Source organism: Balaenoptera borealis (assembly GCF_965194805.1).
Source record: "Balaenoptera borealis genome assembly, chromosome: 10".
Taxonomy (NCBI): Eukaryota; Metazoa; Chordata; class Mammalia; order Artiodactyla; family Balaenopteridae; genus Balaenoptera; species Balaenoptera borealis.
The window spans coordinates 101,603,898-101,622,881 of record NC_138874.1 but is presented as its reverse complement, the minus strand read 5'-3'; the positions used below and the strand labels follow the sequence as shown (position 1 = coordinate 101,622,881).

Genomic DNA, 18,984 nt, shown 5'->3' with positions numbered 1-18,984 from the left:
CTGAGGGTTGAGGAGGTGCAGCCGTTCCCAGCTCTGAGGTGTCCAAGTTGGCTTCAAGGCAGACTGATGGGGGCTTGAGTTTCCTCTCCACAGCTTCCTTACTCGAGGAGTGACCTTGAGAAAGTCACTTTACCTTCCTGAGCTTGGTTTCCCCGATCTGCAAGGTGGAGACGAGACTAGATCTAGCTCTGTCCTAGAGTGTTGGAAAGCTAATACATGCTAAGACAGGCGGAGAGCTTTACAGGACACCAGGTGCGCAATAACTTTGTTCATTTATTTCTACCTGGTTGGCCCTGAAGGCAAGTAAGGATGGAGGGATGGCAGGGAAAAGACATGGATTTGGAAGAAAAGGGACCCTTCAAGCACATGCCATGCAGAGCTGCCATTGTTAGCTGTCTGATATGGGGCACGCCCTAGGTTTAACCTTGCTGAGCTCAGTTTTCTCATCTGTGAAATGGGAGCATTGGGGGTCCTTGCTCTCCTGTCTTGTAGGTTTGAGGTGAGGTAAAGAGCGTGAAAGAGCTTTGGAACCCATAATCCCTTTACAAATGCCAGGGAGTGTTAAGGACATCCCTAGCAGTACGTTCCTGATAATAATAATAATGGTGCTGCTCCTGGTAACAGCACAAATGACAAGTTCTCCAAGGTCAAGGGCAACACCTTCTGTGTCATTCTCAACTTTTTCCCCAGGGCAAGCACACGTGAGGGGCTCAGGATGCCGCAGGACACGTGCATTTGAACCAATTCTGTGGGATGGGTCAGCACCACCTGTAGGGCTGGTTAACAAGCCACACAAAGCAGGGGCTCACTTGCATTCCTTTCCCAGGAAGACTCTTCCTCCCTGTGGCCAGCCAAGGGCCTGGTGCCTTGTAGGCACTCAAGGTGTTGGTTGAATGAATGAATGAATGAATGAGTGAGGTATGTTTACTGTTACCAATTCAGTGCCCCCACAAGAATCCTGTTACACATTTTCACAGAATAATACTCCTTTCCTCTATAGAAGAATTAGTCATTCATTTTTGTCATTGTGATGGTTTAAAATAAAAATGGCCACCAGTACATTGATACTTCGTCCATTGAAGAGATGGAGCTCTGTCCTTCCTCGTGGGTCTGGGCAGAGCAGTGACTGCTTTGGCCAGAAGCCCAGGCCTCACAGGGAGGCCACATGCTGTGCTCTCGTTCACACAGTCGCAGCTTGTCCTAACCTTCAACTCATCATAGCGAGATGCCAGAGTTGTGAGTGACCAAGCTCCGGATGCTTCCAGGCTCTACCTGTTCTAGCCACTCCTAAATTGCAAATCTTCCAGCTGAATCTTCAAACATTGTGGAAGAAAACATTGTGGAACAGAGACAAAGCATCCCCTCTGTGCCTGTCTGAATCCTTGACCACAGACCATGAGCATAATAAAATGGCGTGGTTTTACGGTATGACTATGGTTGGGGTGATTTGCAATAGTAACTGGGATGTTGGTAGCTTGTCTGTCTTCTCTAGGCTGTAAGCTCTCTGAGGACAGAGTTCATGTCTGGTTTTGCTCACTAGTCTGTCAGGGCTGGGACTAGGGTGAAGGAGACCAGGTCTCTAAGGCACCAAGTTTAAGGAGGAAATCTAAATTAAAATATCAGAATCTTGGGAAGACAGGATGAGCACCTGAGAGTAAGTGCTTCTTTAAACTCAGAGCCTTTAGATGCCCTTCTTGGATCACCTAGACGTGGCCCTCCTCCCTAGAGACCAGCAGAGAGCCTGGTCCATAGGAGGCAGCTAACAAATACTGACTGGATGGATGGATGAATGAATGAATGGAGGCATGGATGAAAGAGACCATGAAATGGTATCCCCTTAGGGAGGTGATGGAAAGACAAGTACTAGACTTGGAATCAGGTGGTCTTGGGTTTGGAACCCAGGGTTGCTGCCCATTAGCTGTGGAACCTTGAGCAAGCTGCTTAGCTTCTCTGAGCCCGTGGGTAACAATACCTCCCCAGGGGGTTATTGTGAAGAGTAAATGAGATAACACTTACGCAAAGTGCCTGGCATACTCGTCATTGCCCTTTGCTTCCCCTTTCCTCACCGTAGGCAACAACTCCTAATTTCACCAAACCACCCCAGGGGAACTCTGCTGGAGCAGCCTCCCAGAGGGGAGGGGGCCACACGGTTTGGAAAACCCTGATTTTGCACCAGCAGGAGGTTTGTTTTCATTTGTTTGTATTTTTATTACTTAGCCGAGAGGCCGTATAGCATAGGAGTTAGAATCATAGGACTTGGAGATAGCCAGGTTTGACTTAAAATCCTAGCTCCAACTTTTATGCAACCTGCCTAAAATCACTTAATCTGAACCTCAGTTTTTTCAGGTAACAGCTGCACGTAGGAACTCTAAAGTCTCAATGGCTTAACAGAATAGTAATGTATTTCATAATCACATTACAACCCAATACAGGAGTATCATTGGCCCTCTGTATCCCTGGGTTCCACATTTACGGATTCAACCAACTGTGGATCAAAAATATTCCCCCCTCAAAAATTCCAGACAGTACCCAAAAGCAAAACTTGAATTTGCTGTGCACCAGCAACTATTTACATAGCATTTACATTGTATTGGGTGTAATAGGTAATCTAGAGATGATTTAAAGAGGATACGTGTAGGTTATATAAATATCAATACCACACCATTTTTTAAAAAATTTATTTATTTATTTTTGGCTGAGTTGGGTCTTTGTTGCTGCGCGGGCTTTTCTCTAGTTGCGGCAAGCGGGGGCTACTCTTCGTTGTGGTGCACGGGCTCTAGGCATGCGGGCTTCAGTAGTTGTGGCGCACGGGCTTAGTTGCTCCACGGCATGTGGGATCTTCCCGGGCCAGGGCTTGAACCCGTGTCCCCTGCATTGGCAGGCGGATTCTTAACCACTGCGCCACCAGGGAAGCCCTACACCATTTTATATAAGAGATTTTGGTATCTGTGGGAGTCCTGGAACCAAACCCAGGGACAACTGTATTCATCAGGTAGCCTTCTACCTGGAGCAGGATTTATACACTCAAGCTCTTTTCATTTTGTAGCTCCACCATCCTCTAGGCTTCAAGGTCATTGGCTGGATCCTCTCTACCTACTGTCAGAAGAGAAGAGGGAGTATTGCAGGGGAGGTTTTCATGGCCTGCCGTGGAAGCGCACATACTACCTTCTCTCTTATTCCACTGGGCAGAACCCAGTCATTTGGTTACAACTAATTGCCCGGGAATCTGGGAAATGTGGTCTAGCTGGGCACCCAGGAGGAAAGGGAGAGCACATGCAATCTCTACCACATCTCATAGTTAAACGAGACAAATGTTAGGGAGGGCTGTTGGGAGATTTTAATAAGACAACATGTGCAGAGTGCTTGGTGCAGATCCTGCCCCGGGAGTAAGTGCTCCATGCATGGTAGCTATTTGGGTCGTTATTTATGGCTGTGTCACAACCATTCTTTATCGACTGTGGAGTATGCTAGAACATGGCAGAAATACATCACCAGTCTGCGAGGGTAACTTTGCTTCCTGGAGCTGGGTAAGGTACCTCCTTTTATTATCAATAAACATCAAGCATATATACAGTACTTCATAGACTGGAGTCCATGGGAGATGAAAATACACAAAAAAGTATCCTATGCTCAGAAAGTTTATTTTCACTCAGTGTGGGTGATGGACTTGGGCCCAATACCTGAAATACAAGTAAAATATGTTGTGTCCAGAGGGAAATATGACAATTTTAGCTAAAGGGATTGGTTGAACCATTTGGAGGACATGATATTTGAGTTTTACAGTGAAGGTTTCTAAAAGGTACAATGGCAGGAAAAGGCATTCCAAGGGAAGGGGCCAGAGTGAGAAAAGGCACAGAGGGAAGGAAGATCAGAGGCAGTTTGGGGAGCAGCAAACAAGTCAAGTGGTGGCAACATGGTGTGTGGGTATCGGGAGAAGTGAAGCAGTCCTGGCAGGTAAGAATGGACACGGGGACTAGCACGGTGATGTGCAATGCTGCTTAATTCTGTGGGCGATGGGGAGCCATCACCAGTTTAGGGTTCACAGCAGCGTTGGACAAACTTTTTCACAGCTATTATTTAGCCTTATTACATCCTTGAGAACTGGGTAAGACAGGCATTGTATTTACATTTTACAGATGAAAGATCTGAGGCCAAAAACTGTCTAGCCCGATATCACAGTGTTAGTAACTTATTTCACCTGTAAAACCAGAAGCTGTATCAGTAAGGTTTTTACTCAGCAGTGCTGTGTAACAAACGGCTCTTAAGTCTCAGAGGCTTACAACAACAAACACATGTAATTCTAGCTCATGGTTATATGAGTTGGCCAAGGCAGATCTGCTTTAGGCTGTAGGTTGATAGGGTTTGGCTCCAGGTAGTGAGTTAGGTCTAGGTTTGCCCTGTGTGTCCTGTATCCTCCTTGGACCAGTGACTTCCTAGGGCATGTTCTTTTCATGGCATATGGCAGAAACAAAAGATGGCAAGCCAAACGCACAAGCACATTTATATGCTACTCATGTCATGTCTGCATTGGCCAAATCAATGGCTCAGCCCAGTGTTCAGGGGCAGAGAAGTAGTGTGCCCCCATGAAGCTGTGGGAGGGAGATTATAATTCTATAGAAGGGAGAGAAGGAGAGAGGGAAGAATTGGGAACGATAATCTCATTGACCAACACTCCCATTGTTAATGCTCAGTGATTCTAAGTGGGAGGGCCCATCATTCCACCACACTGTGCAGGAGTTGGTGGAAATAACAAGAAACAAGCTGCTGTACATAAGTGGGTATGTGGTGGGTTCCAATTATATAAATATTTAAATTATAAGGACTCAGCAACACACACACACACAGAGCAACTTACATGGTGTAGTTGATCTTGTTTCCCTGGGTGAGCCTATGTTCCCTTGGTCAGAGGCTGCCCATACGGTGAGCATCTCACCACAGGGAGGGTGGGAACCAGGATTTTGTGCAACACAGCCCTTACGTGCAAGCTCAACTTGGCAGCCTCAAGACATGGCAGCCTGTTCCCTCTGGAAGAAAGGAGGGAAAATAGATTGCACTGGATTTACTGAAATACGGCACTATTGCACCCTTTCAGGATGATTTCAGGGATTCTCAGGGTGATGAAGACCTCTGTGGAAGCCTTGCTGGGTGATGGGATCTGGGGAGATGTTGACAGTTAATCACCAAAAATGTCAGCTAAAATGGGGAATCTTTATACACTAGACACTTTTTAAAAATTAAACTTGAGAAATGTGCATTTTCTTTGCCATCCTTTTGCTGTAGAAGCAGGCTCTTCTTGGGGTTTGGGTCTGTGCTTTGCAGTCCCAGCTTCTCTTTCATGGCTAAGCCAACTGCACATCTTTGACAATTTCCAGTTGTGGTTTTCTTAAAGTGAAGTGAGATCTGAAAGTCACTTGCAGAACAATCAGAATGCAAGACTCCGAGGATTTTTATGTTTTATGTCTCCGGATCTTTTTTTTGTTTCACTTGCACTTATTATTTTTCTGATCAATTTTATGGAGGGATAATTTGCATATAATAAACTGCATCTATTACAGTATATAATTCAATGGGTTTTAACAGTTGCATACGGTTCTTTTTTTTTTAAGATTTTTTTTTTGATGTGGACCATTTTTAAAGTCTTTATTGAATTTGTTACAGTATTGCTTCTGTTTTATGTTTTGGTTTTTTGGCCTCGCGGCATGTGGGATCTTAGCTCCCCGACCAGGGATCGAAGCCGCACCCCCTGCATTGGAAGGTGAAGTCTTAACCACTGGACCAACAGGGAAGTCCCACAGTTGCATACAGTTCTGTACAGCTGTATAAAGCAATGCATTTCCATCGCCCTCTAAAGATTTCCTAATTTTAAGAACTTTTTTTTTTAGCAATTTACCTTTATCTTTCCAAAACATTCATTAGTTTTCATAGAAACCACAATGTTTTCTTTACTTGTATTTCACTGGTTACCATACTTTTTTTAAAAAAATTAATTTATTTATTTATATTTTTATTTTTGGCTGTGTTGGGTCTTCGTTTCTGTGTGAGGGCTTTCTCTAGTTGCGGCGAGTGGGGGCCTCTCTTCATCGCGGTGCGCGGGCCTCTCACTATCGCGGCCTCTCTTGTTGCGGAGCACAGGCTCCAGACGCGCAGGCTCAGTGGTTGTGGCTCACGGGCTTAGTCGCTCCGCGGCATGTGGGATCGTCCCAGACCAGGGCTCGAACCCGTGTCCCCTGCATTAGCAGGCAGATTCTTAACCACTGCGCCACCAGGGAAGCCCCGGTTACCATACTTTTTAATTAAGTTGAATGATTGCAACGTAATGGCATAAACAGATTTGGGTACAAACCTGGTGGACTCACAGTAAGCATTAAACTCAGCCAGGGAAGCAGGAGTGCATGGGCACACCAGAGGGGAGCCTACTGACCCTGAACATTCAGAGGCCCATGGGCACACATGCCCTGGGGTGTTTGACAGAGGGCAGGAAGGGCAGCCAACGGATCAGAGTCAACAGGGGAAGCTGACAGAAGAGTCTCTGTTTGGGAATGCCGTATACTGTTGTTCAGTTTGTGCACTGCACAAGGTGTTAGAGAATGGGGCAACTGAGGGCTAAAATCCTGCTTGAGCTTCTTGTTCCAAGCCTTGTGCTCTGCTGCAGATTCTTCTGTTCAGAGGAGACACCTTTTTCTAATTTGTCTATCCAAAGTGGGTGTCTTTTTCTAACTTGTGTCAAGGCCTGACAGAGGCTAGCAGCAGTCCCGCTCTACTCCTTCAGTGACTTTGACCTTAACACTAGTCTTAGAACCTGGTCAGCAAATAAGATGAGGCTTCACTGTATCATCATGGTCATCCTCTATGAACCCAACATCACAATGCATGGGGTACCTCAACATCACTCAATGCCCCCACAATGACCTATTACAAGTCTCAAGGAGTGTCTATGCTCATGGAGCTGTCCCTTTGGAGTTGTGACTTTCCCCAGCCCAGGTCAGGATGCTGATTTTGGGGCGGCTTTCTGGGACCCTGACTTCTTTCTGATGGGGTCTGCAAGATTTGCAGTAAATGGCTACAGTCTGCCGGGTTAAATGCGATGGACACTAGGAGATTCTGTGGGGTTCAGCACCAGATCAAAGTTTCCTCATCGCAGCCCCGTTGTCTTGATAAATCTGCTGCACCCTATTTTTTGGTAGTTCATCCTTATTTCTGGCTCCTGAACCTGAATGTCTTGCCTGGCTTTCTCATCTGCACTGTGGAGAGGGAAAAAAGAGAGGCCAACATCTTGCCTTAATCTCTCCTGTTAGCTAGAATTTCTTTAGTTAAGTTATAGAAACCCAATCCATGTTGCCCTAAGCAAAAAAGAGAATTCATGATGGACTTAGGTAATTGGGAGCTCAAGTGTGAACTTCAGGTGCAGCTGGATCCAGGGGTTCAAGTGATGTCAGCAGGACCCAGTTGTCTTCCTGGCTTAATTGTACTGTCCTCTGGATTGCTTCTCAGATAGGCTCTTTCTACTTCATGGCAGAGTGACCACCAGCAGTAAGAGGCTTGTGCCTTTCCTGCTTAAAACTCCAGTGGGAAATTGTGCTGTCTTTTCCAATGGCTCCAAAAAATAAACCACAAGAAGCGTTCCGATTGGCCAATTTGGGTCATGTGCCTGCCCCTGGGGCTATGGTAGGGTCAGCCCCATCTGAATCTCGTGGACTGAATGTGATCATTATAGTTTGGGGGAAGGGTTGTCCCTAAAGGTATGCTGTGTGAGAGAAAAAATATGTCCACTGCCCTCACAACACATGTGAGTACATTACACACATGCGCAGACACACACACACACTCTCCTTGACAAAGAGATTTTAAGCTACTAAACCTACCCAAACATACACATTAGTTGCGACTATTCATTGTATTTACTGCAACCAAATGTCTCACCCTGTTCCAGAGCAGCGCTCGCAGGAAAGATCAACTTTGCCATTTGAAACATCCAACTGGTACCCTTTTTCAGAAATCAAAAGGCGAATTACCTTCCTTTCATTAATCATCTCTTTTCTTACAAGATTTCACCTTTTGTTTTCCTGCACCTTACAAGGAGAAGGTGTGTTTTTATGCCGTGTGTGGATCTCAGTGGTTAACGGAACCCTTTGATTTTCAAGTAAGAGTGAGTTCTATGTGTGCCGAGGAGGCGCCAATAGGCTGGGGACGGTACCTTTAGGTTCACGCCTTCCCCCAGCGCTGGATCGGAAGGGTTAGACTGAAACTTTAAACATTTTGAGCAATACCTAGAATATGTATAATTTATAAGCCACACACCGTTGGCTGTCAAATAGGCGATAGATTTGACTCGGATCTTGTTAATTATCTTCCACATACATTACGCCTTAACAGATCTTCAGTATACTGTGTATCAATATTAATAAGATTATAAAACACTATTGATAATTAGGAACAGAAGAAACCAGGCCTTTGATTCTAGCTGTTACAAATGCCCCTGCCTCTCTCTTGATTAGAAAGCGGCCACTTTCCATTTAATAATATCAGATCAGAACATCCATGTCCTAAAGTGGGTTATTAAGAGACAGCTCAAATTTTTGCACCGGGATGCAAGGGACCATTTGAAAATGAGTATGGGAGTATCACTGATGTGTGAGAAATGTGTGTTTCTTGTCTACCTAATGGGTGGGAGGAGTTTAAGGGGGAGCTGTGTCCACTTTGATCAGCCAGATTTTTCATTGTTTTTATCCAGACAAATCAGATTGGTTTGGTTTTGCAGGATATTCACCAGGATGGCATTTTATCTTGATTTCTTCAGTTGGATGAAAGGGGCCCTGTTAGGAAGACAGAAAAAGGGGCTGGTGAGATTCAAGCCCATCCTATTTTGGATGGCACTTTATTTTCTATTTTCTCTCTTTGGAAGAGCCTCATCTTTTATGTTTTTGTTGGGTTCACAAACTCATTAACATCAAACAGGCAGATCTGCCACTAACTAGGAGAACACAAGCAATTTCATATATAAATAGAAAACACTGAAGCTTGGGTGCTGGGGCCAGGGCTCCTCCCTGGGGGTCCCTCACCTGGCAGAGGAGAAATGGGAGGGGAGGAAGCAGGAGGGACATACTGAGGATGTCCTAATGGCCAGCCCCAGTGTGTATGAGCAGCGATCTGTGATTCTCAGGCTTGGGTGCATGGAAGAATCACTGGGGGTGTTTATTAAACACTCAGAATCTCTGGGCGTCTGTGTGTTTAATAAACTCCCCCAATGATTCTGGCACTAAGTCAGATGTTTAGTCCATCTGGTTTTACCATTTATGATTCTTTCACTTGCAAATGATAGAAAACTTTATCCAAACTGTTGAATTCAAAAAGTGGCAGTTCCCTGGCTCAGGAAATAATCTGCCTTCTGATAGAGCTAGAGACACAGCTCAGACTGTATTTCCATTTCTCAGCTCCAGTTCTCTGGTTTAGTCCTCTTCTCAAGCAAACGCCACTGCAAGATCGCAAGATGGCTGCTGTGTTTCCTGACCTCACACCCTCTCACTCCAACACTGGAGGAAGAGAGAGCATCTCTTCCATAGAGTTGCATGGAGGAGACGGTCTTCTCTCTCTTAGAAGGCCCCAGGAACTGGCTGTCATGTGTCCGGCTCTGAGTTTGTTACCTCTCACACCTGAACCAGTCATTATGGCTCACTGGCTTAAACCCTTGAGCTGGGGGTGAATTCAGCTTACTTTAACCACACAGCTGAAAGTGGAGGAGAGATGCATTTCCAAAGGAACTTCAGATACGCTTTCCACAAGGAGAGGAAACGGATCCTGGGAGGCAAAGCATAGAGGTCTACCATCTGCATCTTCCAAGCAACAGTGGCCTGTCCTGTGATCACCCTTACATTTTGTCTTCTGGAAGCCTCGGCTTGAATACTTGCAGTCCCAGACAGCTCACCGCTTGCCCCCTCAGCCTCTATAATCTTCAAGCAATGGCCTAGAATTAGCCATTTGGAGTTCCATCTTAAAGCTGCATGGGGCGTCATTAAAAATGGCTCCTTCATATACTAACTTTGGGCATTCGGCACTTGAATCTGACTGTCACAGTTATGTCCTCTGATCATCCTATCTGGACACCCTCACTTATTGAGAGAAAGTGTGTATTTTGCATGTTTTGTGAATTTGTCCACTTGGACAAATCTCAAGGACACTCCGTGGATACTGTTATCAGGAAACAATCTCTCAGCAATCAAATTGATTTACTTCAAACAATACTAAAAAACCTACTATGTTCTAGTCTCAGAGATGCGTTTATTTATTACTGATTTTCTCCCAAAGAGGGATGTAAGGTGATTTACAAAACCAAACCAAACCAATCACCACCCAAAAAAGTGATCAAAATAAAACATAGATAAAGACATGGGAGCGAGAGAGAAAGAGGATACAGTAACAAGGAGATGTCAGAGGCAAAGTCTGCAAGCTGTAACTACCAGCAATATTACTAAAAATGGTTTTAAATTTGAGCTTCTTGGTAACCAAAGCAAAGAGGTGACTATGCTATGTTACGAGACTCACCTTGTCAGGAGGAAGAATGTATCAGTTAAGGACTCGGGTAGCCCAAGACTAAATCCTGCTTCTCATTCACCCTACTTTTGTGGTTCTGTCCCTTATCTAATAGCTCTCAGTCTCAGTTTTCTCACCTGAAAAATGAGGTTAGTATTCTATGAGTCCACATCTGTGTAAATGAATAATTAAATAAGTAAATGAAAAGGAGAAAAGGAAAAATCTTTTATGGTAGAATTCCAATTCTCAGTATAGAAGGAAATATGGAAATAGAGAATCAGTATTTGGCAAACATCACAGTAGTGATTGTTTTTAAGCAAGGATCATCAAGAGACGCTAAAATTAGTGGGCCAAAGTAAGATGAGAAACAGGATATTTATATAGTCTCAAAGTATTTCCCTACAGGATATTTATTAATTACAAGGGGAAAACAGTAGCTTTAGTGTAGAGAAACCTGGCAAACACCGCCTCATCAAATGACCAAAGCTGACGTTCCCCGTAATGAGATATGTTGACATCATGTACTGCCTGTTATGATGCACTGAAAAGGGCATAGCATTGCTTTCGTGGTATTCTTGCCCCAAATGCCTCATCTAATTCTAATTTTTTAAAATAAATTTATTTATTTTATTTATCTATTTTTGGCTGCGTTGGGTCTTTGTTACTGCGCACAGGCTTTCTCTAGCTGCAGCGAGCGCGGGCTACTCTTTGTGGCAGTGCGCGGGCTTCTCATTGCGGTGGCTTCTCTTGTTGCAGAGCACGGGCTGTAGGCACGTGGGCTTCAGTAGTTGTGGCGCAAGGGCTTAGTTGCTATGTGGCATGTGGGGTCCTCCCGGACCAGGGATCGGACCCGTGTCCCCTGCATTGGCAGGCAGATTCTCAACCACTGCACCACCAGGGAAGTCCCCTAGTTCTAATCTTGAGGAAAAAGCAGATCAATCCAAATGGAGGGATAGTCTACAAATAATGAACTGGCCAATACTCTTGAAAAAGTGTTAAGGCCATAAAAGACAAAGAAAAAATGAGGCTGTGTCTCAGAAGAAAGGAAACCAGAGATATGACAATCAAATGCAACATGAGATCCTGGATTCAGTACCAGAAAAAGTCCAGTAATGGTATAATTGGCGAAATTTGAATAAGGTCTGTGGATTTGTTAAGGGTATTGTATCAGTGTTAATTTCCTGATTTTGGCTATTTTATTGTGGTTATGCAAGATGTTAACATTGGGGGAATTGGGTGAAGGATATATGGGGATTCTTTGTACTAATTTTGCAAATTTTCTGTAAGTCTGAATTTATTTCAAAATGAAAATTAAAAAAATATATAAGTGGGGTTAGTAATAGATGGTTCTATGTAGTTTTGTGAAGGAGATAAACACAGCGCTTAACTCCATTCTCAGAGCAGGGAGAGCTCAGTCTACATTCGCTCTTATTACTGCTATCATCTGTGGGAACTCTGCAGGCACGAGGGTGAATTATTCACAGCTGCACCCTCAAGGATCGAGCCAGGAGGACTGACAGGCATGCAAACAACCAGGGCATGATTATAGGTGCTAACAGAGGTCAACACAAAACATTTTAGACCCCTTTCTTTGGCTCAGGTGGGAAGTGCACACCATTAGGGCAGAAGAGTTTGCTCCAGGCCAGACAGCAAGAGCTGCCCTCAAATTAGACATCCCTTCAGCCCTCACCAGTAAATCCCTGAGCCAGGCTGAAACCAGCACTTTGGGACAACTGAATTCTTTTATGCTGACAGGTCACCACGATGAGAAAAATTGAGGCCATGGGTAGGGAATGTGTTAGTGGTGGGTCACGTCTAGGACCCAGATGTCTTCACTATCACCTGATCCCTGAGTGTGGTTTCCAGGCACTGCGTGGGCAGAGGGCTGAGAACTAGGGCTCATCATGCAGGTAGGATCCTCGGAATAAAGGCATGAGTGAATGAGAATGATAACTATATCCACCTTCTAAATCCAAACCTTTCACAAAGGTCATGGCTGGAGATTAGTGCTTGGGGAAGGAGAGGTTGGGAAGGGAACCAGGGAGAAAGCAAGGCTGGTGTGAATGAGTTTTGATAGGGTGAGAAAGCTGCAAGCCCTTCCCTGATCAGTTCCTGAAGGCTAGAAAAGAAAGCTCCTGGGGTTTCAGGAGCTATTGGCAGGAAGAGGAAACTAGTTTGATGGGTTGAAATCCTCTACTCATTGGAACACGACCCCAGTTAAGGAAATATTGATTGACTAGAGCTTGTAAATGATGGAGTGTTTGGGCAGTGTCCCAAGTAATCTGCAAAGCCAGTTTCATAGGAATCACAAAGCCCTAGACATGTATGCAGGGTTGGGGGCATTTTCTCTCCTATGGAGTGGCTTCATAGTTTTTCATCTAATTTTCCAAGAGATGTGTGACTCCCACCCGAAAAAAGTTATGACACAGTTAAGTACCTTAGGGGGAGAAGGCCAAACATTAATCCAACTGGTCAGCTGTGATGGAAGCTTCTTACACAGTTTACTCTAAATCCTGTTCTTTCTATAGTTAAAGCTACAGGACAGCATAGAACTCAAATAGTTAAAAAATTGGGGGTGGGGAATGTTTTGATGGATAATGGGGGCAATAGGACAGAATGTCTAAAATCTTAGAAATTTGATCTCTCTGTGGTGATAGACACTAGGATTGCCTATGTCCTTCAAAGTTCAGTCAAAGGTTCATGGCTTCAGGGGGTCCTCTGTCCACTCAAATGCCCAAAAGAAGTCTGCACAGGGTTCTCCCTGCCACCCTGCCTGCCCCCCACAAATGAGACTGACCTCGCCTAGGTCAAAATGATCTCCATGTTGTTAAATCTAATGGACACTTTTTGTCTTTGTCTTGCTTGACATATTGGTATCATCAGACACTGTCATGTTTGTTCCCTACTTTTCAAACTACTCTTTTCTTGGGTATTGGTTAGAATAATTCCATTGAAAATAACAGAAAGCTCAGCTCAAGCTGACATAAATTACAAAGGAGACGTTTTGGGGAATCATATGTCATTCAAAACACCAGTGGTAAGTGGGCTTCAGGTACAGTTTGATCAGGGCTCTGGCTCTGCAATCCTCTTAGCTTTGCCCTCTCTGATGGATTAGCTTTGTCCTCAGTCTGGTTTCCCTGATGGTTGTAAGATGGCTTCCAACAATAAATAAAGCTGTTTAGGTTATCTCTAAGAAGGAGAAAGAATTTACCTTTGCTCTAATTGGACTATTTTTAACCAATTACTGTGGCCAGGGGAATGCCATGTGCTATTTGGCTTAAGTCTGGGCTATCTAACCCAATTACTGTGACAAGGGGCTGAAATTACCCCAGGAGCTAGAATGAAGGGGATCCCATCCAAAGCACAAGGCTGAAGGGCAGAATGGACGTTGGAGCCATGGTCATAATGCCCCACACTCCATGATTCTCCTTGTTTTCCTCTCTCTACTCCTTATCAGTCCAACACTTCCTCTTCTTGTACTCATCTCCTAAATGCCTAACCTATGTTGAACTGCCCATTATAAGTTCTTCAGCTCCTTGTACTTCCTCTATCAAATTACTCGTCATGTTTTATTAAAATTCATTGACTGATAACTCTCTTCCTCATCAGTCTAAAGTCCATGAGTGCATGTGTGTACTGTTCACCCTGTCATGCGTCAGAAGGTCTGCAGCATCAACCAGGCGCTAAACATCTGTGTTAAATAATGACCTGAGTATCTAATATTCTAAGTGATTTCCTTATTGAAGTTGGTAATATAACCCTCATTTCATACATGAGGAAACTGAGGCTCGAAGGGGCCAGAGTGCTGTGAAGGACCAGATCTGGAATTTGAACTCTCAATCTTGGTCCAGAGCTCACATTCTTTCTGCCGCTGCCCTGGCCATAAAGGAGAACAAACAATCTGTAAAGACTGAGGGTGTGGCATCCTTATTCCCGGTAGAGGTTGGCTGCAGTTATGGGAACCCGAGCTCTTTATCTATTACTTGGGATGTCACCTCGTTTTCTTCTGGCCAACTCTCTCCCGACTCTCACTCTGTTGCTGCCCCTTTTTTCACATCATGTCCCGGCCCCAAAGTCCCACCTAAGAGAAGGCTAAAGGGCTCAGATGGGAGGAGAATGTTGGCATTTTAAGATTTATAATAATAACATTGAGTCAGCCGTTTCCATATATGAAGCATACCTCATTTAATCATCATGACAACCCAAGAAATAGGAACTATTATTTTTTCCATATTTTACATTTGTAGAAACTGAGGATTAGAAAGAGTAAATACCTAAGGACACAAAGCTTGTAAGCAGCAAAATGTGGGTTTGAAGCCGGGCCACCTGAACTCAGAAGCCATAGTCTTAATTAAGAAGCCATAATTCAGAGGAGAAGGAGTAGAGGGTGGGGAAATAAAGTATAGTTTACCTCTCTGCCCTCTCTATTGCCAGGTGAGAGGTGAAAAACTACTGTGACTTGTTTGGTTTTCATAAAATAAAAATTTCTCCCTTTGAATTGCCTGGTTTAACATATTTCCCCCTATATTAGCAATACCCATTTATGAAGCCCTTACTATATATGCAAAGCACTGCACTGCCATAAGTGAAATGTCAAGGTAAATAAGACATGACCCCTGCCCCCCAAAAATTTATATTGCAAATAGCAGAAACCAAACTGGCTAAAACAAATAAGGAATAAATAGGCTTAAATACCAGAAAATTCCAAAGAATAATTCTGACTTCAGGTACAGCTGAATCCAAGGGCTCAAACATTGCTATTATCTCTGTTTCTGCTCTGTCTCTGACTGTCACTCTTACTCTTTTTAAAAAATATATTTATTTTATTTATTTATTTTTGGCTGCGTTGGGTCTTCGTTGCTGCACGCTGGCTTTTCTCTAGTTATGGTGAGCGGGGCCTACTCTTCGTTGCAGTGCATGGGCTTCTCATTGAGGTGGCTTCTCTTTGCTGAGGAGCATGGGCTCTAGGCACGCGGGCTTCAGTAGTTGTGGCACGTGGGCTCAGTAGTTGTGGCTTGCGGGCTCTAGAGCGCAGGCTCAGTAGTTGTGGCGCACGGGCTTAGTTGTTCCATGGCATGTGGGATCTTCCCGGACCAGGGCTCGAACCCGCGTCCCCTGCATTGGCAGGCGGATTCTTAACCACTGCACCACCAGGGAAGCCCCCATCACTCTTACTTTCCTCTGCTTTCCTCTGGGCTCCACTCCCAGGTGAACTATTTCCATATGATGACCCTGACAGCTCCAGAATCAAACATCTGACCAGGGGAATGAAATATGCCAATTGGTCTGGGTCACATATGCTCTTCTGGACTTGGGTGCTGGGAGGTACAGGAGAGAATAGAGAGAGATGGTTCCCTAAAGGAAAGTCAGATCCTTTGCCAGAAGTAGGAGGAGTAGATACTAGACTGGTAGAAACAAAGCATGGCCATCATTGCACTCCATTTAACAAGAAAGGGGGTCCATCGGCAGATGAATGGATGAAGATGCAGTATATATAAATACAGTGGAATATCACTCAACTCAACCATAAAGAAGAATGAAATAATGCCATTTGCAGCAACATGGATGGACCTAGAGATTATCATACTAAGTGAAGTAAGTCAGACAGAGAAAGACAAATATCATATGATATCACTTATATATGGAATCTAAAAATATGATACAAATGAACTTATTTACAAAACAGAAATAGACTCACAGACATAGAAAACAAACTTACGGTTACCAAGGGGGAAATGGGGGGGGAAGGATAAATTAGGAGTTTGGGATTAACAGATACACACTACTATATATAAAATAGATAATCAACAAGGACCTACTATATAGCACAGGGAACTATATTCAATATCTTGTAATAATCTATGATGGAAAAGAATATATATATATGTATATATATGTATATGTATATATATATATATATATATCTGAATCACTTTGCTGTACACCTAAAACTAACATAACATTATAAATCAACTATACTTCAATTTAAAAAATTAATAAAAAACAAAAACAAAGAAGAAAGAGCATGGTAAAAGACATGTGTCAGGATAAGGTGACATGTCCTCCTCTTCAAAGAGACAGTCCTAGAGTATTTGGGTCTAAGACAGTTAGAAAGGACCTCCTTAAGACTACATGGCTGAACTGAACCTTGAAGAAAAATACTGAATTAGATAAACAGAGAAGAAAGAGCGAGAGCCTCATAGATCAGGGTTGGGGGGAGAGGCGTGGTAGAGGCGAAGGATTGGAGGGGTTTAGGAACAGAGGGTGGAGCAACGTTGTCTATGACAAGCGAGAAGACTGGAACAGTGAGGGTGGTTTTTCTTGGCCTGAGCCTTTCCAAGAATGAGAGATAGGCGGGATCACTTCCAGTTTTGAGGCTCTTTGTAGATAAAATGAAGAAATGCCAAAAGAGTGCTAAAAATTCTTTTCTATTTTAACTCTTTTTTTTTCTGTCAAGCAGACCTGCCTCACTCTTTTATTTTATTTTTGGCCGCGCCGTGCGGCATGAGGGATCTTAGTTCCCCGATGAGGGATCGAACCTGTGACCCCTGCAGTGGAAGGGCGGAGTCTTAACCACTGGACCGCCAGGGAAGTCCCTATTTTAACTCTTTACATTTAACAAAGAAACAGTTTAACACTTCTCCCCAAACACAACCCAGGCAATCGTTCCATTCTCAAGACAATCAGAGGATTTATAATTTACCTTATCACATATCACTTGGGCTATGTGGTCCAGCCATGGCAGAAGGGAAAGATGCAGGATAAGCATCTTCTTTCATCTTGTCACAGAACCTCAGTGATTGGATGTGGAGCTGAATTTGGAGAGAACACTGAAGTCTTAGCCAAAAGGCATTCCTGCTCTACACCAGCCCTGCTCTAGGCTCATCAGAGGACTGGTCCATGGGGGTGTGATTGGGTGAATTCATCAGTGCTCGGCGCAGAGTGGGAGATGGGGCTACCATGTTGCTGACCTCCAGGGAGCACCATCCACATCAGAGCCCTTGCGAATGCTGCCCTTGAGTTGTGCACACATGACAGGGTGGTGTGACTTCTAAAGAACTGGAGGAAGACATCCAATCCCAGCAGATACACCTACCCCAGAGAAACATAGCTCACCAGCCACATTTTGCTAAAAATCACTAAACAACAATCTCCTTGGTGTTTAGCTCTCCCTAGTATCAAGTGTCAGAAATACAGTTTGTCCAGGATTCTCCACCAGGAAAGAGTCAATCTTTAAGGATGTAAAATAATTAGTCTAATGGATAATTCTAGGGTAATTCATCACCATCAATGTAGAAAACATTCTGTCTGTTCAAAAGCATCTGCACAAAGATGGTATGTTCTTTGGAAGGAATTCCTGGAGCCCCTTGGTTTAAGCAAATCCAAATAGTGAAAAAAATGACTATACAAAAAGGCTAACTCAGGGGAATTATTCACTTTACAAAAAATATTTCCCTGCAGTATTTTCTTCTACACCAAGCCCTTGTTAGCATGTGAATAACATGAGACCATTTTATAAAAATAGTGATGGCCTCATCACTCGTAGGGGACACTCCTGTTGCGGGGATGATGGACATCAGGATTGGGAAATGTTTACAGAACAGGAACAAGACCTCAGCTGTTATAACAAGGACCTTTTCCCTCATCAGATCTACGCTCTAGCAACTCGAAGTGTTACCAGCCGAAACCTCCAGAGGCCCCCGGGAGACAGCTGTGGGACAGAGATGCCATCTTAGATTTCATAGGAGGGAGGGAAATCCCGGCTCTGAGAGACTGAGTGACTCATCCAAGGTCACCAGCAAGTCAGTGGGCAGGGTCTGGGGCCCTCCCTGCTCCTGGAAGCCCTGCCCTAGTGTGCTGTATATTTTTAAAGGCTCAGAGGGTCCTCCCTCCAGAAGCTCCACTCTCCTCCCCTTGAGTGTGGGCTCCACTCTGAGGAATAGACAATGGAAAGGGAAAAGTAGTAACTTTACAGTGAAGAAACCTCACAAGTACCACCCTAACTAAGATTAACATCAAAGTTAACATCGCCAGTAACAAGATAGGTTGATGTCATGTGTCCCCAACATGATGCAATGAGAAAGGCACATTATCTCTGTAATATTCTTCCCAAACCCTAGAACCTCAGTTTAATTATAAGAAAACACTAGTCAACCCCAAACTGAGGGACTTTCTACAGAAATACCTGATGACTACTCTTTAAAAGTGTCAAGATCATGAAAACCAAGGAAAGACTGAGAAATTGTCCTAGACTGGAGGAGACTAAGGGGACAGGATGACTAAATTAATGTGGGGTCCCAGATAGGCTCCCGGAACAAAAGAAGGACATTAGCGGAAAAACTGGGGCAATCTGAATAAGTCTGTATTATTGATAGTTAATAGAATTTTACCAATGTTAATTTCTTAGTTTTGATAAATGTACCATGCTTATGTAAGGGGTTGGTGTTGAGGAAGCTG

General features: G+C 44.0%; 1 protein-coding gene across 1 annotated transcript in view; it reads right to left on the bottom strand.

Moving 5' to 3' along the window:
• Window positions 1–6,281: 6,281 nt before the first annotated feature.
• The window catches only part of VTI1A (vesicle transport through interaction with t-SNAREs 1A), a 424,543-nt gene continuing 411,840 nt past the window's right edge, over window positions 6,282–18,984 (bottom strand). The window contains exon 9 of the mRNA XM_082408514.1: window positions 6,282–8,813. Coding sequence (XP_082264640.1) covers window positions 8,780–8,813 — 34 coding nt within the window. The 3' untranslated portion in view covers window positions 6,282–8,779. The remainder of the gene's footprint in view (window positions 8,814–18,984) is intronic.